The 16,157-nt window shown below is 40.0% G+C and overlaps 1 protein-coding gene across 3 annotated transcripts; it reads right to left on the bottom strand.

The window, feature by feature from the left end:
- Positions 1 to 1,416: 1,416 nt before the first annotated feature.
- On the bottom strand, positions 1,417 to 15,158 carry stat4 (signal transducer and activator of transcription 4). Of its 3 annotated transcripts, none has more exons than XM_079276840.1 (24): positions 15,098 to 15,158; positions 14,813 to 14,941; positions 13,956 to 14,091; positions 11,022 to 11,120; positions 10,565 to 10,657; positions 10,383 to 10,461; positions 10,203 to 10,294; positions 9,882 to 10,033; positions 8,837 to 8,995; positions 8,233 to 8,325; positions 8,033 to 8,092; positions 7,330 to 7,350; positions 6,754 to 6,844; positions 6,399 to 6,443; positions 6,007 to 6,090; positions 5,813 to 5,911; positions 5,447 to 5,582; positions 5,120 to 5,172; positions 4,798 to 4,892; positions 3,586 to 3,722; positions 3,242 to 3,439; positions 3,073 to 3,118; positions 2,764 to 2,869; positions 1,417 to 2,112 (listed from the first exon to the last, which is right to left on the bottom strand). In XM_079276840.1, the coding sequence occupies exons 1-24, from the start codon at positions 15,139 to 15,141 to the stop codon at positions 2,089 to 2,091; spliced, it is 2,271 nt and encodes a 756-aa protein (XP_079132966.1). In that variant the 5' UTR covers positions 15,142 to 15,158; the 3' UTR covers positions 1,417 to 2,088. The 3 variants fall into 3 exon arrangements, with proteins under 3 accessions (XP_079132966.1, XP_079132967.1, XP_079132965.1); XM_079276841.1 differs by having other exon boundaries at positions 3,248 to 3,439; positions 6,754 to 6,847; XM_079276839.1 differs by having other exon boundaries at positions 6,754 to 6,847.
- Between the last annotated feature and the right edge of the window lie 999 nt (positions 15,159 to 16,157).

Here is a 16,157-nt window from a genome sequence, read left to right on the forward strand (position 1 = left end):
GTGATTCTCGAGAAATCGTCCGCGCTGAGTGGTGTCAAGTCGACCGGTGTTTACACAGTTTTAATTTCCGCCTTCAAAATACAACAGGAACATTTTTACATTTGGCGGTTCTGTTCATTGAACAACAGCTTGCTGGATACATCCGATGCACCGGCTTCAAAGGGCGGTGTTGGACATTAACGGACCGACCTAATCCAAGAGACCCGGACTCAGTAGCAAAAACAGTTGAGGTTTCAACCCTTTGGAAAACAGGCATATACTATGTTTCCTGTCTGCAAGTTTCAAAGCTCAGCTGGAAGAAGTACTCAGATAGTAAAAAAAAAATCCTTCAATCAAAACCTTAAGTAAAAGAACATTAGCATACAAATGTACTTACAGCACAAAAGTGCATTCTGATCTATCTTTAGACTATTACATATCACTGAATATTAATTAAGGTATTCATCACTTTAATCTTGCAGCTCACAAAAGTGGGTCTTATTTTTTTACAATACTGCCAGGAGGCTTGTGAATTCCCCCCAGGGATCCATAAAGTATTATCTTTAGCCATTACAACACCACCTAATTTGTGTGGTGGTTACAGTTTGTATTATTAATCTGCAACTGCAAGTTTTCAAATAAATCGAGTAAAAAGTACAACATTTCTCTCTGAAATGTAGTGGGAGTTGAATTATAAAGCAGTAGAAGATGGAAATAAAGTGACTCCAGTTGTATGTCTGTGGGCCTCATGACGCTAGAGCCACCTTAGCTTAGCATAGAGACAGAGGGAAGCTAGCTTGGCTCTGTCCAACGTTTTAAAAAAGCCACCTGTCACTACATCTACATTTTACATTGCATCTCTGTTGCTTAATCCACACACAAAGTAATGAATGTGGAACATTATGTTGTCACAATAATATCCATCATCATCTTTTAATATGAATTATTTTCTCTTCTCGTTTTTTTTGTCCTTTAAATTTGTGTTTTTGATGTGCGTATTATTCTCTGAGACCGGCCCCTGGGCACATTTTTCCAAATGGAAGCCCCCTACACTCCCATCCTACCATCCTTTAAAGAAAGGTGTCAGGTGGGCCAAAGGTGCAGAACCCACCAGTCTATCCCCATTAGATGGCTCTGATTGCAGGGTTGTTGGTTGAAATGCATCTTATATCCAGTCAGGTTCTGCAAAGTGTTTACCAATTGTATGGCAATGGGGGCTTTATGCAATATTCTGGATGTAGTCTGTGGTTAACAAACATGATAATATACTTTCATATTAGGACCAATAATCCATTATAAATGATATTCAACCTTTTTCTAACAAATGAGTGTGTATGTTTGTTATTTGTACCTGGATGATGTTTAGAATAATTGAATCAAACAAGCAAGATCAGTTTGATGATAGTTTACAAAAATCAACTCACTGTAGGCCTATCTTAAAAATATGAAAATATACACCCCAAAAAATGGTTTACTTCCACAAAGCCAGAAACAACACACCCGCCCTTTATTAACGCTCTCCGGGAACCACATGGTTTTCGGCAAACGCTGTAGGAGCGTGCATCAGAAAGCAGATTTACGCTTAACTTCCGGATGCTTTAAAAATAAAAGCCCTGTAAATTTCGGCTGTGCCGTATCCGTAGACCTTGCGATGCCTCATCTTGAGCTATAGGTGGCAGATGACGAGCTAACCTCAAATATTTCAATGAATTATCATGTGGGTGAGTGTGTATGCAACACAAGCAAACTCTGGGCGAACCAGATGGTGGTGCCAGTGATGCAGAAATAAAGAAGCAAGCTTACGTCAATATGGTACACAGATAAAATAAGCTTGTTTAAATTGTTTTGTATGCAATAAAAAAGAACAGAAAATAGTCAATAGCTAAAATACAACTCAAAAGCAAGTCGTCACAGACTAACAATAAAAACAGAATACATATATCGTTGATTGTGTGTATATATATACTACTGTATATACGCAATGAGTCCAATTAACCATAACACCTCTTTAAACGCAACAGGCTCAGTTTCGGGATAACTAAGATGTAGACATTGATCGAAGACTGGTGTCATCAATCCTTCAGCAAATGTTGCATGTTTCATCTCGCTTTACTCTGAATATGGAGAGCTCATCTGTAAAACAAAAAGGAGAGCATTATAGCAGCACAACATGTCGAGGACTCATCTACAACACCAAAAAAAGATATAACATTCACAAAAGAATACTAAAACCAAGATAATAATGCTAATGTACTAATTTGCCAATGTTATATCTAATACATTAACCCAGTGTCATTTTTTTATATGTCATTGGCACAACAGCATTCGCACAAAAGTTAGATGTCAACATAAATTCCTCTCTGTGGCACTCGGTTCAAAGCCTCTGTGCTCCGACTGAAGACGTGAATCCTTTTTCAAAGATTAAAAATACATAGTTTCATTCTTTAAAACACTTTCTGGGTCCAAACAGTAGTAAATAGTGCATTTGTTGGGGACTACTTTCAGTTGTGGATTGGTACACATTTGATGTGCTAGTATTTCCAGCAGCAAGACGGTGTATGTAAGATTGATTAGTTTGGCTCATCAATGTGATTTTAATAGTTTTTTGATCATGACAACGATTTTGACAATGGGGCTCTGTGGCAAAGAGGAATAAAATATACCAGTCTTTGAACACAATACCACACTGTAGGTTGTGGTCTTTCCATGGGTTTTATTAATAATAAGTAAATATGCAGAGTATTGCTTTCTTTCAAAGAGTGCTGGCAGAGAATGCAAACTTACGGTGTCAATGTCAAAGCACAGTTGTTCGTTGAGCATGTCAAACTCCCCAGGAGTCATTGGTGGCTCAGGAGACTGACAAGAAGATGGTGTGGTGATTGCATGGGAGCTGGGATAACAGAGGAAATGAGACAATACAAGTGAAGGGACTGTGTTATGTACATTTTGCTATAGGTTGCATTGACAGCACAAGCAATGTGCCATAATTAATATATATTGCCCACATTTGGTCTGATAATTAAATGTTAGGATGAAATTGATGGGAAAAAGTAAGTTTAGTTGGGGTCTCATGTAGTCTGCAAATGAACTCACCGCAATTCCGAGATGGGGATCAGGGAAGATGGTATGTATGGATAGACTGGAAATTGAACAGAGATACAAAAGAGATTAGTGTTGTAACCTAAAATCTAGTGAGCCAACAAAGATTCAAAGCAAGCACTAAAAAAAACATGAACCCTTAATGAAGAAATATTTTTTGCACCCTTGCCTTTGCTTGGCTGACTGTTGTAAAGACGTCCGAAGGCGTCATTTTTGGGGATGTCGGGGTAGAGGAACTTGAGCGGGGTCTCTGGGACAACCCCATCAGAGATCACTTTGTAGTCTCGTATGATGTCGGCAAACGGAAGAGCGCTGAGACGGCTTTTAGTGTATGGCTCCACAGAGTTGAACTTCACGTCTCCTGTAGTAAAACGTTTGTGTTATCAAGTGAAGACAACAGGCAAGAAAGCTGCCCAAAATATATCACTTGCTTTACATAACTGACCATGACCAAATAGTATTTAAAAATATACTTTTTTGAGCCAAATGTATGCGTTTTTTCCTCACCATTGTCGTTGTGCTCCACCCAGGTGAAAGTGATTCCTCCGAGGTGGCTCTCACTGAAGCGTAAGAGGAACGTGCCTGGCTCTCTGTCCTTTAGCAGAGTGCGCTCCATCTCTTTACTCACAAAGCCCATGATGTAGCTGCATGGGTGTGTCAGTGAAAAAGAAACAAAGAACATCAATGACTTTTTCATTCTTCTTCTTATTATCACATTGTAACATTCTAACAGTGACATCCATTGTGGTTAAGTTGTGTTGCTTTGTCTTTTGCACTACCAATTGATTGAAGTCGCTTATTAAACCTGGATAATAACACATTGTTTTTCACTATGTCTCTTGTTTGCACTATCCACTCTAATCCTGTACATTTCCCCACTGTGGGACTGATAAAGGATTAACTTATCTCTTATCTGATAAAAACCTGACAAATATGAACTTGAGCAGAGTACTTTCTGATTAACTTGTCTTTCTCTGTTGGCAGGCTACTTTGGCTTGTCAACTGCTGCATGTCTGAAATGCTGCTGCTATCTTTTTCCTATACGTGGTGTAGTTTGACAGTGTATAACTACTCATACAATAACTGAACAAAATGCTGCTAAATATAGTGATACAAGCCAATTTTGTGAGATGCTTCACATCTAAAATACAGTGCCTACACTGCAATACATGGGAACTAATTGAATGTGATACAGGTGCAGTTGCCTTGTTTTACACTGACAACAAAATAGAGAGGCAGTTAGTGAGAAAACCGGCAAGTACGCTACATTCAGCATTACATTTCCTGATTGTTTCTTGGCCACACACAGTTGCTTCCTGGAGTCTATGCTGGTTGTTTGGCAACCCAACAGCGAGAACAACGTAAACAAACAATAGATAACCTGTTAATTAGTGGGCGCCGTTTGGCAAATTTTGTTTCTTTTATACCAGGAACAAAGTCTTTATGCTCAGCCACCTGAGTGAATGATTGTCTCATCTAAGTCTCTCTCAAAAAAAGGGAGGGTCTTAACTTCGAGAAACAAAGCTATACTCCTACATCTGGTCATAACCTTGTTGAGGTGCACGAGTCAGTGCCTCAAAACAGACATGTTCTTATCCAGTGAAATATAGTAACATCCTAAGAGGAGCAGTCCTACGGCATGGCAGCGATATATTGGGACAGTTGAGGGGGGTGGACAGTCAGGTGGGGTGAGACATAGCAAGTGAGCCAGTGGCTTACTTCTCATTCCAGACTGGCAGCAAGTGCTTCTTGATGAGCTCCAGGATGGAGTCCAGCCACATCCAGAAACTGAAGGGCTTTCCTGGAATATTCTCCTTGAAGAATGAACATCACACGGAGGAGGTACAATGAGTACTTTTTAAAAAATGTAAACATAACATTAGATATATAATGCAGATAGGAAATGGAATAAAAAACATGTCCAGGATCAACCATACAGCATGGGACACATAACATGCTTTCACATTGGCCACTAGACAGCACAACCATACGAGAGAAGAGACCACGCTGTACTTTGTGGTACATATTATTCAACACTTACCTTGGACAACTTGGACCAGGACACTTGATAGTCACTACAGGAGGCATGCTGACCTACAACAACACACAGCAAACAACATAAACGGCCGCACTGAAGTACCCAACACCCAGTGGCTTGGAAGTTCAAGTCTGCAGCTATGAGTCTTGTAGAAATGCCCCAGAGTATTGTACCGAACTCCCGCCAGCCTCCAAAGACTATCAGCTAGCATGCCAACATTCACCCGTGAGGTCTGAATACAAAGCTTCAGCCTCCAGGTGAAAAAGCATACGTTCAATGCCATCCCAAAACCTACAATCGTGTTCTTTGAAATCTAAAGGGAAAACATACCGAGAAGCTTTTCTCCCAGCATGTTGAGCTGCTCCTTGTTGAGGCCTTGACCCGCAAAGGTGGAGAACTGCCAGCTGAGGACCTCGGAGAGCTGGCTCCATGTGGCTCTAGGTGGGTTCCCAAAGAATGCCAAGTTCTGCGGATTATATGAAAGAGGAGGAAAAATGTAAGAGGAGGGAAGTGGGGATGTGGAAGTATTTTTTGAAAACACCCGTTAATCTAATGCAATACAATTCAACTGCACCAGAAACGACATCCTCTAAAATGATCATAAAATCGAATCAACTGCTCACTAAAACAGTTGAGTCAGTTTGACCTACTACACTGATAGCAGAGTGTAATTTCAAATGGAGTGTGTGCTCTCACCCTCGGCTCATCAGTCAGAAGGTTATACCACATGACAGACGCCCAGCCTCCAGGCAGCTGGCTCACATTGGAGATGACCACCAGTGGCAGAGAACACGTCTGGAAGGATTCACACACACACACATGGTGAGCAAGTTGCGGCGTCAATAACATAGAGTCAAACATCAAGTCAAATCTACACTGCTTGTTCTGACCTCGAGATCAATGGTGAGGCCCTGCACTGTGAAACAAGCCTCAAAACTGAGGGAGTGAAGCTCCTCCGTCACAGAGAGGAGACCCTGCGAAACACACAAAACACAGACCCGTTTTAGAGTATATCCCTCTATGTGCTGCATTGTGAATTTGAATTATGAGGCTCATTCGGCACAACAATATTAGAATAATAATAGTATTTTTAGACAGTAGAAATGACAGTTGCAACATTTACTAATTTTGAATTCAAACAATTAAGTATTACAGTAGCATAGGTATTCAGCATCAGTGGTGAGGGACCCCTCTGCTGGTATATTAAAGGGACAGATCACCCCAAAATCATCTGATCCAATCAATCAGTACCTTAAATGGTCAACTCATCTTTATTTCTCACCTCATTCCCCTTTGTCCCGTTGATATATTTCTTCTCTTTCAGCTGCTGTAAGATACAAACTCAATGTCAGTAAAACAATACAAAAAAGGGAAATTCAACAAATCACCACTTTGACAAACTGGTCAATGCTTTATACAATATCCAAGTAAGTACACACTGATAGTGTATAACAGCTGCTGAGAATATTGAAGTATGAAGTAATATAATGACTTTTTCAAGTTATGGGGGAAAACAGCTTTTCCTCTTCTGTCTGAGAGCGATGGAGGACTAGTTATGTGTAGTCCTGCAGGTATTTTCTGATAATAAATGACAAATAAGCGTTTATTAGAGTCAGAGAGGGAATGGGTTGTCTCACCAGGTGTCTAAACTCCACAGAGAGGCAGCCGTTTGAGTAGTCCTCAATGTCCATAACTTTAGTGTTGTTGGTCAGGATAAAAAACTGACGACTTCTGAGGAGAAGGAAGAAGGTAAAATAAAGAAGCCTAACTTTTATGCTATCCGTATCTATGCTGACTGTCTTAAGATGACACAAATGCACCTGTAGCTGCTGAAATCTGAATACATTTTCTAAATGCTTACAATTTAGAAATGATAGTTTTGTGTATGGTTTCAAAATAAAATTTCACAACTCTTAACCCCAAACCTTCTTAACTGTAAAGGAAGACAACTTTGAAACCTCAGCTGTAGAATTTGAGCAACTTGTTGCTCCTGGAGGGAAGACTCTCTCCAGGTAAATATTCAGTTACAGTAAAAGTATTTTTAATAGTTTTTTAACAAAACTGAGCTGAAAGAAAGACAGATTTATTGTTATGTTACTGACCGCAGTATGAAACATTGTCTGTTGGCCACTGTTCTTCAAACCTACTAACTTGGTGCTACACTCTTAAATCAAACATCATTCCTACGCCGTCTTGAGGTTTTTTGTACTCACACTCTGCCAGGAGGGAGGTCCCTAGAGACACACACATACACACACACACATAAATGATTAGCGCACAGACACATTCATCTCAAGAATATAACTTCAACATTTAAGATAGCTAGATACTAGGGGTGTAACGGGTCACAAAATTCACGGTTGGGTTGGGTACGATACAGTGGAGCCACGGTTCGGTACGTTTCGGTACAGTAGAAAACTATAAATGCCAGAGAAATGTACTTGATTTTAAAATATATTCATTCATTACAACTAACATCATGAAGTTATTCTTTGACTTTGAACAATGATGGAACTATACCTGAGTGACCCATCTTCTGGGGTGTCTTCTTAGCAACACATAAGCATAAAAAACAAAAACTGCTCCTTAATGTGATGTAGTATTGTTACTTACATCTTGCTTACATCTTGTATTGTTACTTACATCTTGCAAAAGAGATTTTTAATCTCAATGGGACTACCTGGATTAATAAAGGTTTAAAAAAAAAAGAAAAAAAAGAAAACTTTTATTTTTTATTCAAGCGTATTGTTCGGTTCGTCATGCGTACCGAACCGTGAGCCTCGTACCGAACAGTTCAATACGAATACGCGTATTGTTACACCCCTAATAGATATAATACTGTATGTTAATTTATCTTCTTTTTTTCTCAGCCTAGAAGTGCAAACCATTACAAAAATGTTAACATAAAAGTCTCACTTGTCAAATATTGTTTTCACTTTCAGCTGGTAATCCACTTCTGGAAGCTTAACCAGGAGTCTGAGAGAAATCAGGAGGAGGAAAAAATATTGAATGAAGAACCACCATTACTACTAATTATTTAACTACAAACTGAGGTTCAAACAGGAGCCATTTAGCATAAAGAAATCATACAAACACATGATGTCACATATCGATACCTGACTTTGGTGGTGAACTGTACTCCGGTCTTGATGATGAGGGGTTTCTGTGGATGTGTGGGCATGCATGGCTGCTTCTCCACCACGAATGAGCTGAGAACAAACCACAAATCATGTGATCAACACAGTTTTGACCATGTTCATTTCACTTGACAGCTCATGCCTGTAGGGCATTCAAGCCACCAGTTGGCTGTGTTGGTCCTGTGTTTCAGCACCTTATTGTATTGTGTATGTGTATGTATGTTATCAGTGCTGCACGTACAGTAGGAAGTGGTTCATACATGTCAGTGTTGTCTCATCTTCCATGTACAATCTGCATGTATTTAAATAGCTACACTTTTAAACTATAAAACAAAATGTGAAAACTGTTTTCAAAATAGAAACTCACTGTGTGTGGAATGAATGAGCTAAAACTAAAATAAATGCAAAATAAAAGGATTATGAGTAAAGTGTTTTTGATCAAAGCACCTCATTACTACAAAAGGTATAGGAGCACTTGAAAGAGAGTAAGTATCTGTATTACGTTGTACTGTATTGCATTTTTTAAGCACATGTACATACTTTTAGTTGCATCTAATGTTGCATTGGGTGCTGGACAGAGTACCTCTTGATGAGGTGATAGATGAGGTATTTGATGCGCTCCTCCATCTGAGGTTTTTGCAGGGGGATTGGGTCACTTTCGTAGGTGACCTTAACAACCAGCTCCACCAGTTTGTCCAGCTGACGCTTTATCTGGAAGAGACTCTGGGCGATCAGAGTAAACCTGAGAGGGGACAGGTGAGAGGGAACGAAACCAAGCTTATTTCATACACATGACCTACAAATATTATGTTAAGCTAATCTGGGGTTTATCCCCTGTTGGTGATAATTCACACGGGAAACAACTGGATGTAACAACAGAGCAGAGTTTGACCTAGCTTTCAAGCCAAAGATGTGAAATAATAGGCTTTAAAAGGACCATAAGTAATATATTTAATGTATTAAATCATAAAATACCACCACAATATGTCACCAGAGATATGACTTGAAATACTAGCTTCTCTGACAACAAAGCCACAGCCAATATGTGGAAATTTCCATTGTGGTGAGGAACGGCTGTTTTTGTTTTGACCTGTGTGATCCCTCCCGCTGCTTATTTCTACACCACTGGTTGCCAGATATGAAACAAACCGGCACACAAACACAGCGTGCTGCAGCCATGGAAAGAAGTAAACATGAAATGGATTTTAGAGATTAGCCTTTAATAAAGGAAAAACAATTAGGCTATTACTAGTTCAGCATTAGTGTTGATGAAGATCTCTCTGTGGTCCGCGTGCAGCTGGGTTATCAAGGCAGCATTTGAGCTTTTGGAGACACAAAGCCGGGTGAAGTCATACCAACTAGTGCTGGCTGACGCTGTCATGCTAACACATGCTATCACTCATGCCGGAGGAGCGGACGGGCCACGGCTGTTTACTGCCTCTACAAAAACCAGCATGACCAATATGACAGAAACTCAAAATGTACTCAATTCATGGGGGGGGGAACCTTCTCCAAAATGTTAAACCCTGGCTATCAACATTCCCATAATGCTCAACATTGCGCGTTTAAAACATGTTCGTTGACATTGGATTGAAAGTAAAAGATTTCTGTAAATATTCCTTCATTACCAACTCTGCAGCTGGTCCAGGCCAGTGAGCAGCGGACCACCAATGGCGGCGATCTGCTGCCTGCGCTTCCAGTCCTGCAGCTCAGGGTTGAGCTGAGAGGTCATCAGGTCCTCAATCTCCTTGATCACGACATCCATCTTTGATAAGATCTCCTAAGAAAGGTGTTTAAAACAGCTGTCACGGTTTATAAGACGCAACACGTTTTGATTTGTACACTGACGAGGTGATGGCACCTCTGTAACTTTTATATCCGGAGACATTTTGGTAAGATTGCCTGATCCCTCACATGTCAGAGCTTTGCGTGATGATACAAATGCGTACCTTCCTTTTAAAGTCGAGCCTGTTAAGCATTTCCTGCAATCTTGTTACTTCCTGTTTCATCACATCAGAGTTCTGTCGAGTATCTGTTGATTCTGACACACACACACAACCACGGTACATAGTTTTGAGCACATTGTGTTTATCTTGTGTGATGTGTGCACATCGTATAACAGGGCACACCTCGAGACTGCAGTGTCTTGTAGCGGAAATCAAAGTCATCCTGCATGTCCTCGATGTATTTCACAGCCTGATCCATCAACTAGACATAGACAGACATTTGTTTTTAAAGTTCATTTAATTGGATGAAATGTAGGTATGACTTCATTTTGATATTCCCTGAAACGTCTGTGTGTTTCAGTTACCTGCACGCTGGCCCTGATGATCCCAACTCTGTTGTCCATGTTCTTCTGTCTCTCAAAGGCCACAGAATTCTGCAATGATTTCTCCAGTGGACCCTGTTGGAAAATCTTCTTTTTAGAAACCTTTATATTTTATTTGACTTGCTGTTAAATTACAGCTCAAACATAGACATTTCATCTGTATTTTCTTCTGTAAACTAGGCAGCCTCCCTGGAATACTATGAATTAAAAAGTTTTGGGTTGTTTCAGCACTTTCAGTTACGTAAGCGCTAGAAATACCTTGCCATGCTGCATTGTTTCCTGGGAATAAAGTGAAGCGGCTGGGAATATGGGGGTGTATATGATACAGTATACTGTTTTCCTGGTAGGCCAGCAGCACTGATTTCCCAGCAGCAGCTGTTGTTTTAGTTATTAAGGAACCAGAAGGGACTTTCCCTCTGAGCGAGACAATGTGACAAACCTGTTCCTGCATGCAGGCGCTGGAGAGGATACGGCGCTCTTCCCTGAGGCAGGTGGAGATAACCCTGGCCATGACAGCAGGGTTTGTCGTGTATTTCACCTGTGGAGCCACACACACACACACACACACAGAGAGAATATTTCATGTTACAAAAACACCCACACACAAGAAATGCACAAATGACATAAAAGAACCAACAGCCTAATTGGCTTTCCATTTTTGTTTTAGTTTCCACAGTGCCTGTTTATCTAAGCATCCTTTCACAGAGATGTGTCATCATGGGTCTGCTCGGAGACGTGAGGTTTTTACTGGAAGTACTTAACATATTTAATGGTAAAGGAATGAGGTTCAACATGACTCTGGCTATAAATAAAAGGAACACAGATCAGTCATGATGAAAGATGTGAGATGTGAGAAAGATATGTGGCACACCTTTGGCTACCAAAGGTGTGCCAAAGTTACTCCAGACACTTAGAGTACAACCAGTTTCTTTCCCATGGCTTTATAGCCCGTAGTTCTTTGGAATCTCGGTGAACACTCTGAGGGTGTGATCCTCAAAAGGCAAAACAAATTAAACAAAATACTGATGAAGTACTTTACAGCTACTTTTGTCCCTTGTATGCGTCAAGCTCCAAAAAAACACTGGGCCCTACATTTCCCATAATGCAACCACGGCCTCTGTTGATTGGACCCTCCCTGCCTGTTAAATACCATCGTCTTTTAAACTCTTTGCTCCCGTTGTGCAACACAGTCTCCTGTTACAAATCTCCAAATCCGTGATAACCCCGAGGACATCCCTGTGAGGGTTATTCTCCCAGTCGAAGCTCCTCCAGAGCCACGGAAGACATACAACTTTACACAAGCTGAGTGGTGTTCCCTGTGACTAAACTGACATTTAAGAGTAAAATTGTTGGAGAAATTTAAATTTAAAAATGTAAACCAGATATATTGTTCTGTTTCATACATCTAAAATACAGAGCAGCCACAAACTTTCCTTCTGCAACACTCCTGCCTCCGCCGCTGTAGCCACATCACCACATGGTTTTCATGTTCTGCCTGAGATTGAAGAGCGTGGTGCTGTTTTGCTCATCAGCTCAGTCAAAAAAACACTTAGAAAAGTACGAGTTATTCTGAATGTGGGAAGAGGAAACTTTTTCTCTCGCCTCCAGGTGTGACTAAGTTTTCACGCATCAGCATCATTGCCAGAATGATGACTGAGGAGGCATCAACGCACACCTACACGCTCACTTTCATTTCAGTAACTCCGATGCCACTTAGCATTGTCAGGCAGCGGATATATGTGGTTTAGTGTTTCTGGCATTTAAAATCTATTTTTTGCTGACCTGCATCATTTTGCAAAAATGTATTCTGGACACATCTCAGAGATCACCTGTCAGTCAAACCAGCAGTGTGCTAACATATTATATACTATTATATTAAATAATATATATTGTATTTTATCAGAGATTTTAGATGCATCGCTGTGTGTGTACCAGAGGGGTTTTCCGAAGAACGATTCTGCTTGAATGTGGGTGATGAGACAATCAAATGCATTTTGAATCGACGAGACAAACTTCTCTCACACATCACGGCAACAACCCTCAAGCACCCCTGACTACCGCACAGGAGTAACTGCTTCCTCTGAGAAGTGTTGACTTTGACACACACACACACACACACACACACATTCAGACACAGGAAACAGTGGTGTGAGCCTCATGGGTTTGTTCTGCAAAGGTATATGTCTTCCAGAATAAAATGTGTGCTGATGCTCATGACGTCGGTGAGCTTCGACCACAACGTCCGGGACCGAACTGTCGTGAGCTCACCGAGAGATTACCTCCAGAATATGATAACACGAAAGAAAGTGACAAAGGATGTCTCTTTTCCCTTAACACATCATTGTGCTTCGACAATAATTTTAACAAGCAATAAATGGATAAGTTATGAAAGAATGGACTTTCTTTAACACTGTGTAAAACACCAACAACGTACATCACTACTTGCATGGCCGTTCCTCTCTTCATTTTGACATTTGAGTGTCTGAAGAGTGAAAACAGTTGCTGCTTTTATAGGTGACACAGAAAAACAACACAAAAATAGAAACCAGTTTCACATTCAAAGTGACTTTTTCATTTACTTCCCTTTCACTTCCAGCTCACATACACCATAGATCAAAAAAACACTTCTCCTTATTGCAGACGTTTTCAATTTGAGTGCCGCAAATGATGAGTATCGTCAGTCAGTGGTTGAATATTAATTCCGCAATGAAGCGAGCAACTTTTTCTTTTTCAACTGGGAGTGATAGTGTTCAGCAAGTGTGGGGCGATTTATATAAAACCTAGTTTGGTCCGATTTTATTTTTAAGATAAGTGAACACTTCACCTAAGAAAATATTGAATCTTGTTATGATGAAGAAAATGACCAGACTGAAGACGACTGTAATAAATGTAGATCTCTGTGCAAATGTAAGTTTCTTCCCTCCTACTTCCTTTGCATTGATACATGTCAACAAAAGCATGTAAGTGAAATGATCTACTACAGTCATCTCTTTCTAACACTTTTGATAACACCTTTGCTGTTGCATTAGCACTTCTTTCATTTACTCGTTGATGCTCCTGTCTGTCTAGATACACTGCTACATATGTCATCCAATTTCCGGCAATGTGATGAACAAAAAAGACCCTGTAAGTAATTTTCAAAATAATGATATAGTATGTCGAGATAATGAGAAGCGTTCTCAAAATAATTACATTAAGTTAATAATGAGTTTCTTGTTATTTTGCTATACTGAGTCATTCGTTTTAGAAAGACTCTCCTAATTTTTGCAATATGAAGTCATTATTTTGAAACACTAAGCTAATTACTGTGTTAGCGAGTATTGAATCTTGCACAATAACTAGGACATGAAAGGATAAGAGAAGGGTGACACACCTGTAACTGCTGTTGTATGATTTTCATGTTGTGTCTCTGCAGGAAGTTCTGCTCCTGTGATCGCACTTTATCCAACTGGGACAGCAGGTCTGTGAACAGCGCCGCCGCCATTGACTCATCGTTCGCTGCTATGTCCCTGAAAAGCAGACACACAGTGTGTGGTGTCTAGGGGATTCCCATCAAAACACATGAAGAAGAAGATAGCTGATATTATGCTCTTATGATAAAAAAAATTTACCCCCAATAAAGAAATTCAGTGTGTGTGCTATTACTTTTTAGTTACCCACTTGGGAGCAGCTAAATAAGCTGAAATCACATTGTGTTGCTTATTATCACCTTGTAAAGTTATGAGTGTTTACATGTTTACACGTCAACAGACGGAGCAACATAAGCTTTTATTTGCAGTCGTGTTTCTGGCCACAGGTCTGGTTCACTCTCTTTCGGCTCTGCATTGTTCTCTACGCACTCGTTACAAAAATGTTCGGCTCTTTACCCATCCGCTACATGGGTCAACTGTTTGGGGCTGGGCAGGTGAAGTAGACTTGGCTCTAATGATAATCACTGGGTTTTTTTGGCCCTCAGACTAACAACAAGGTGAAGACATTAAAGGCTGTAAAACCAAAACTGAGAGCGGAAAGATGCTAAAGCACACATTCCACGGTCCCAAGAACCCAAATTGCAAATATCATATTATTTTACTCAGGCTACCCTTCGCCTTAATTTAAAAAAAATGAAAACAATTGCCTTTTCCCTGTAATTTGGGAGATTTGATCTTTAGGGTTGATAAGATGGTCATCTTCAGAAAAGTGCAGGACAATGTTCACCATACACACAAATACCCAGGGAGCAGGACTCACCAATCCTGAGACTCGATCCAGCTGGACAGACCCTGACGGATGTCCATGGGGAAGTTATCGTCATACAGGTAGTCCACATGTTCCAGGAGTCTGATCTCCAGCTGCTGAATCTGCTGCCACTGGCTCATACTGCCGTGCATACAGACACCACAAAAACATAGAAATCATCATGCACTGAACGATAAAGTATCATCTAGTAATTCTACAATGTATCATAGATACAGCAGACATATTGTAAAAAAAAAAATAGTCTGCAGTTCAGTGCTATTTTTTCATATTTGTTACCTGTGCTGTTTCTGCGCTGCTTTTCCGTCAGTCTCATTTACCATGTGCACTTGGTTCCCTCTTTAGCTTTCGATTTTTAATGTTCAGGAAGCGACCTCATTTGTTAAGGGGCTGTCCTCATACTCAGGAAACCCGCCAATCCAGACATTATGCAGACACGCAGTATCTTGTGAGAGACACGTGTGAGAGAGGAATAAGGTAACATTTTACCGGTAATAGGACCATATACGTCACAAGACACGTGAGACCGTCATCTGTAAAACAAAACAATTGTTTTTTAAAGGATTGGAATGGAAGGAATATCAGCTATGTCGTAGTACAAACAATAACTCTTTTGAATAACAAGTTAGTAGTTTAATAAAAGTAATACTACGAGGTGGCCTACACTAAATTGATGTGATTTAAGGGTCATAATCTGTTGATGTAAAGGTGTTTTACTCAGATACCATGTAGAAAATGTTACATTTTAATCGCTTAATATTATAAAAATGTTATCTTTTGAGACAGTTCACAAGACCACTGAACTAAATAATGGCACACCAATTCAATTCAGCTCAAATCAAGTCAAAATGTTATTCTATTCGGGTCCGTGCACGAAGTATAATTCATTTGACATTGTTCACGTTGAATAATGAACAAAGTGAGTTCGTGGTATTTCCTCATCTCATTGGTCTACTTGTGTTCATGTAAATGTCTTCTGCTACGTGTGAGTTCGTTGTTCGGTTAACGCTTTGTTTGTGTTATTGTCGGATTGAATGAACACGTGCAATGCAATTCTGCGCACCAAAACTCCAGCTTGCTCCATTATTCAACTTTAATAACGAACATTGAGGAAAGGAAGTCGAGAGTGGGAAACAGAGACATCTCGCCTTCAAAGTAAAGGTTGCGCGTTTTCAAACGTGTTTGCTCCAGCGATCAATTTAAGGAGAGCTAAATCAAATACATAAACAAATATTGAACATAACATATAACTGTTATGAAGTCATAGTTCTGCCCCTTTCCTGCAGTTTCATATATAGTGTAATATAAATTACAAATGAAATATACAGTTTCATTTTTT

This window comes from Melanostigma gelatinosum, assembly GCF_949748355.1.
Source record: "Melanostigma gelatinosum genome assembly, chromosome: 10".
NCBI lineage: Eukaryota > Metazoa > Chordata > Actinopteri > Perciformes > Zoarcidae > Melanostigma > Melanostigma gelatinosum.

Coding starts and splice junctions, on each gene's coding strand:
- stat4 (XM_079276839.1), bottom strand. CDS start 15,141: ATGGTAAATGAGACTGACGGAAAAGCAGCGCAGAAACAGCACAG. Junction 10,295..10,382: donor CAAGACACTGCAGTCTCGAG/GTGTGCCCTGTT, acceptor TGTGTGTGTCAG/AATCAACAGATACTCGACAG. Junction 5,173..5,446: donor GCTGGGAGAAAAGCTTCTCG/GTATGTTTTCCC, acceptor GTGTTGTTGTAG/GTCAGCATGCCTCCTGTAGT.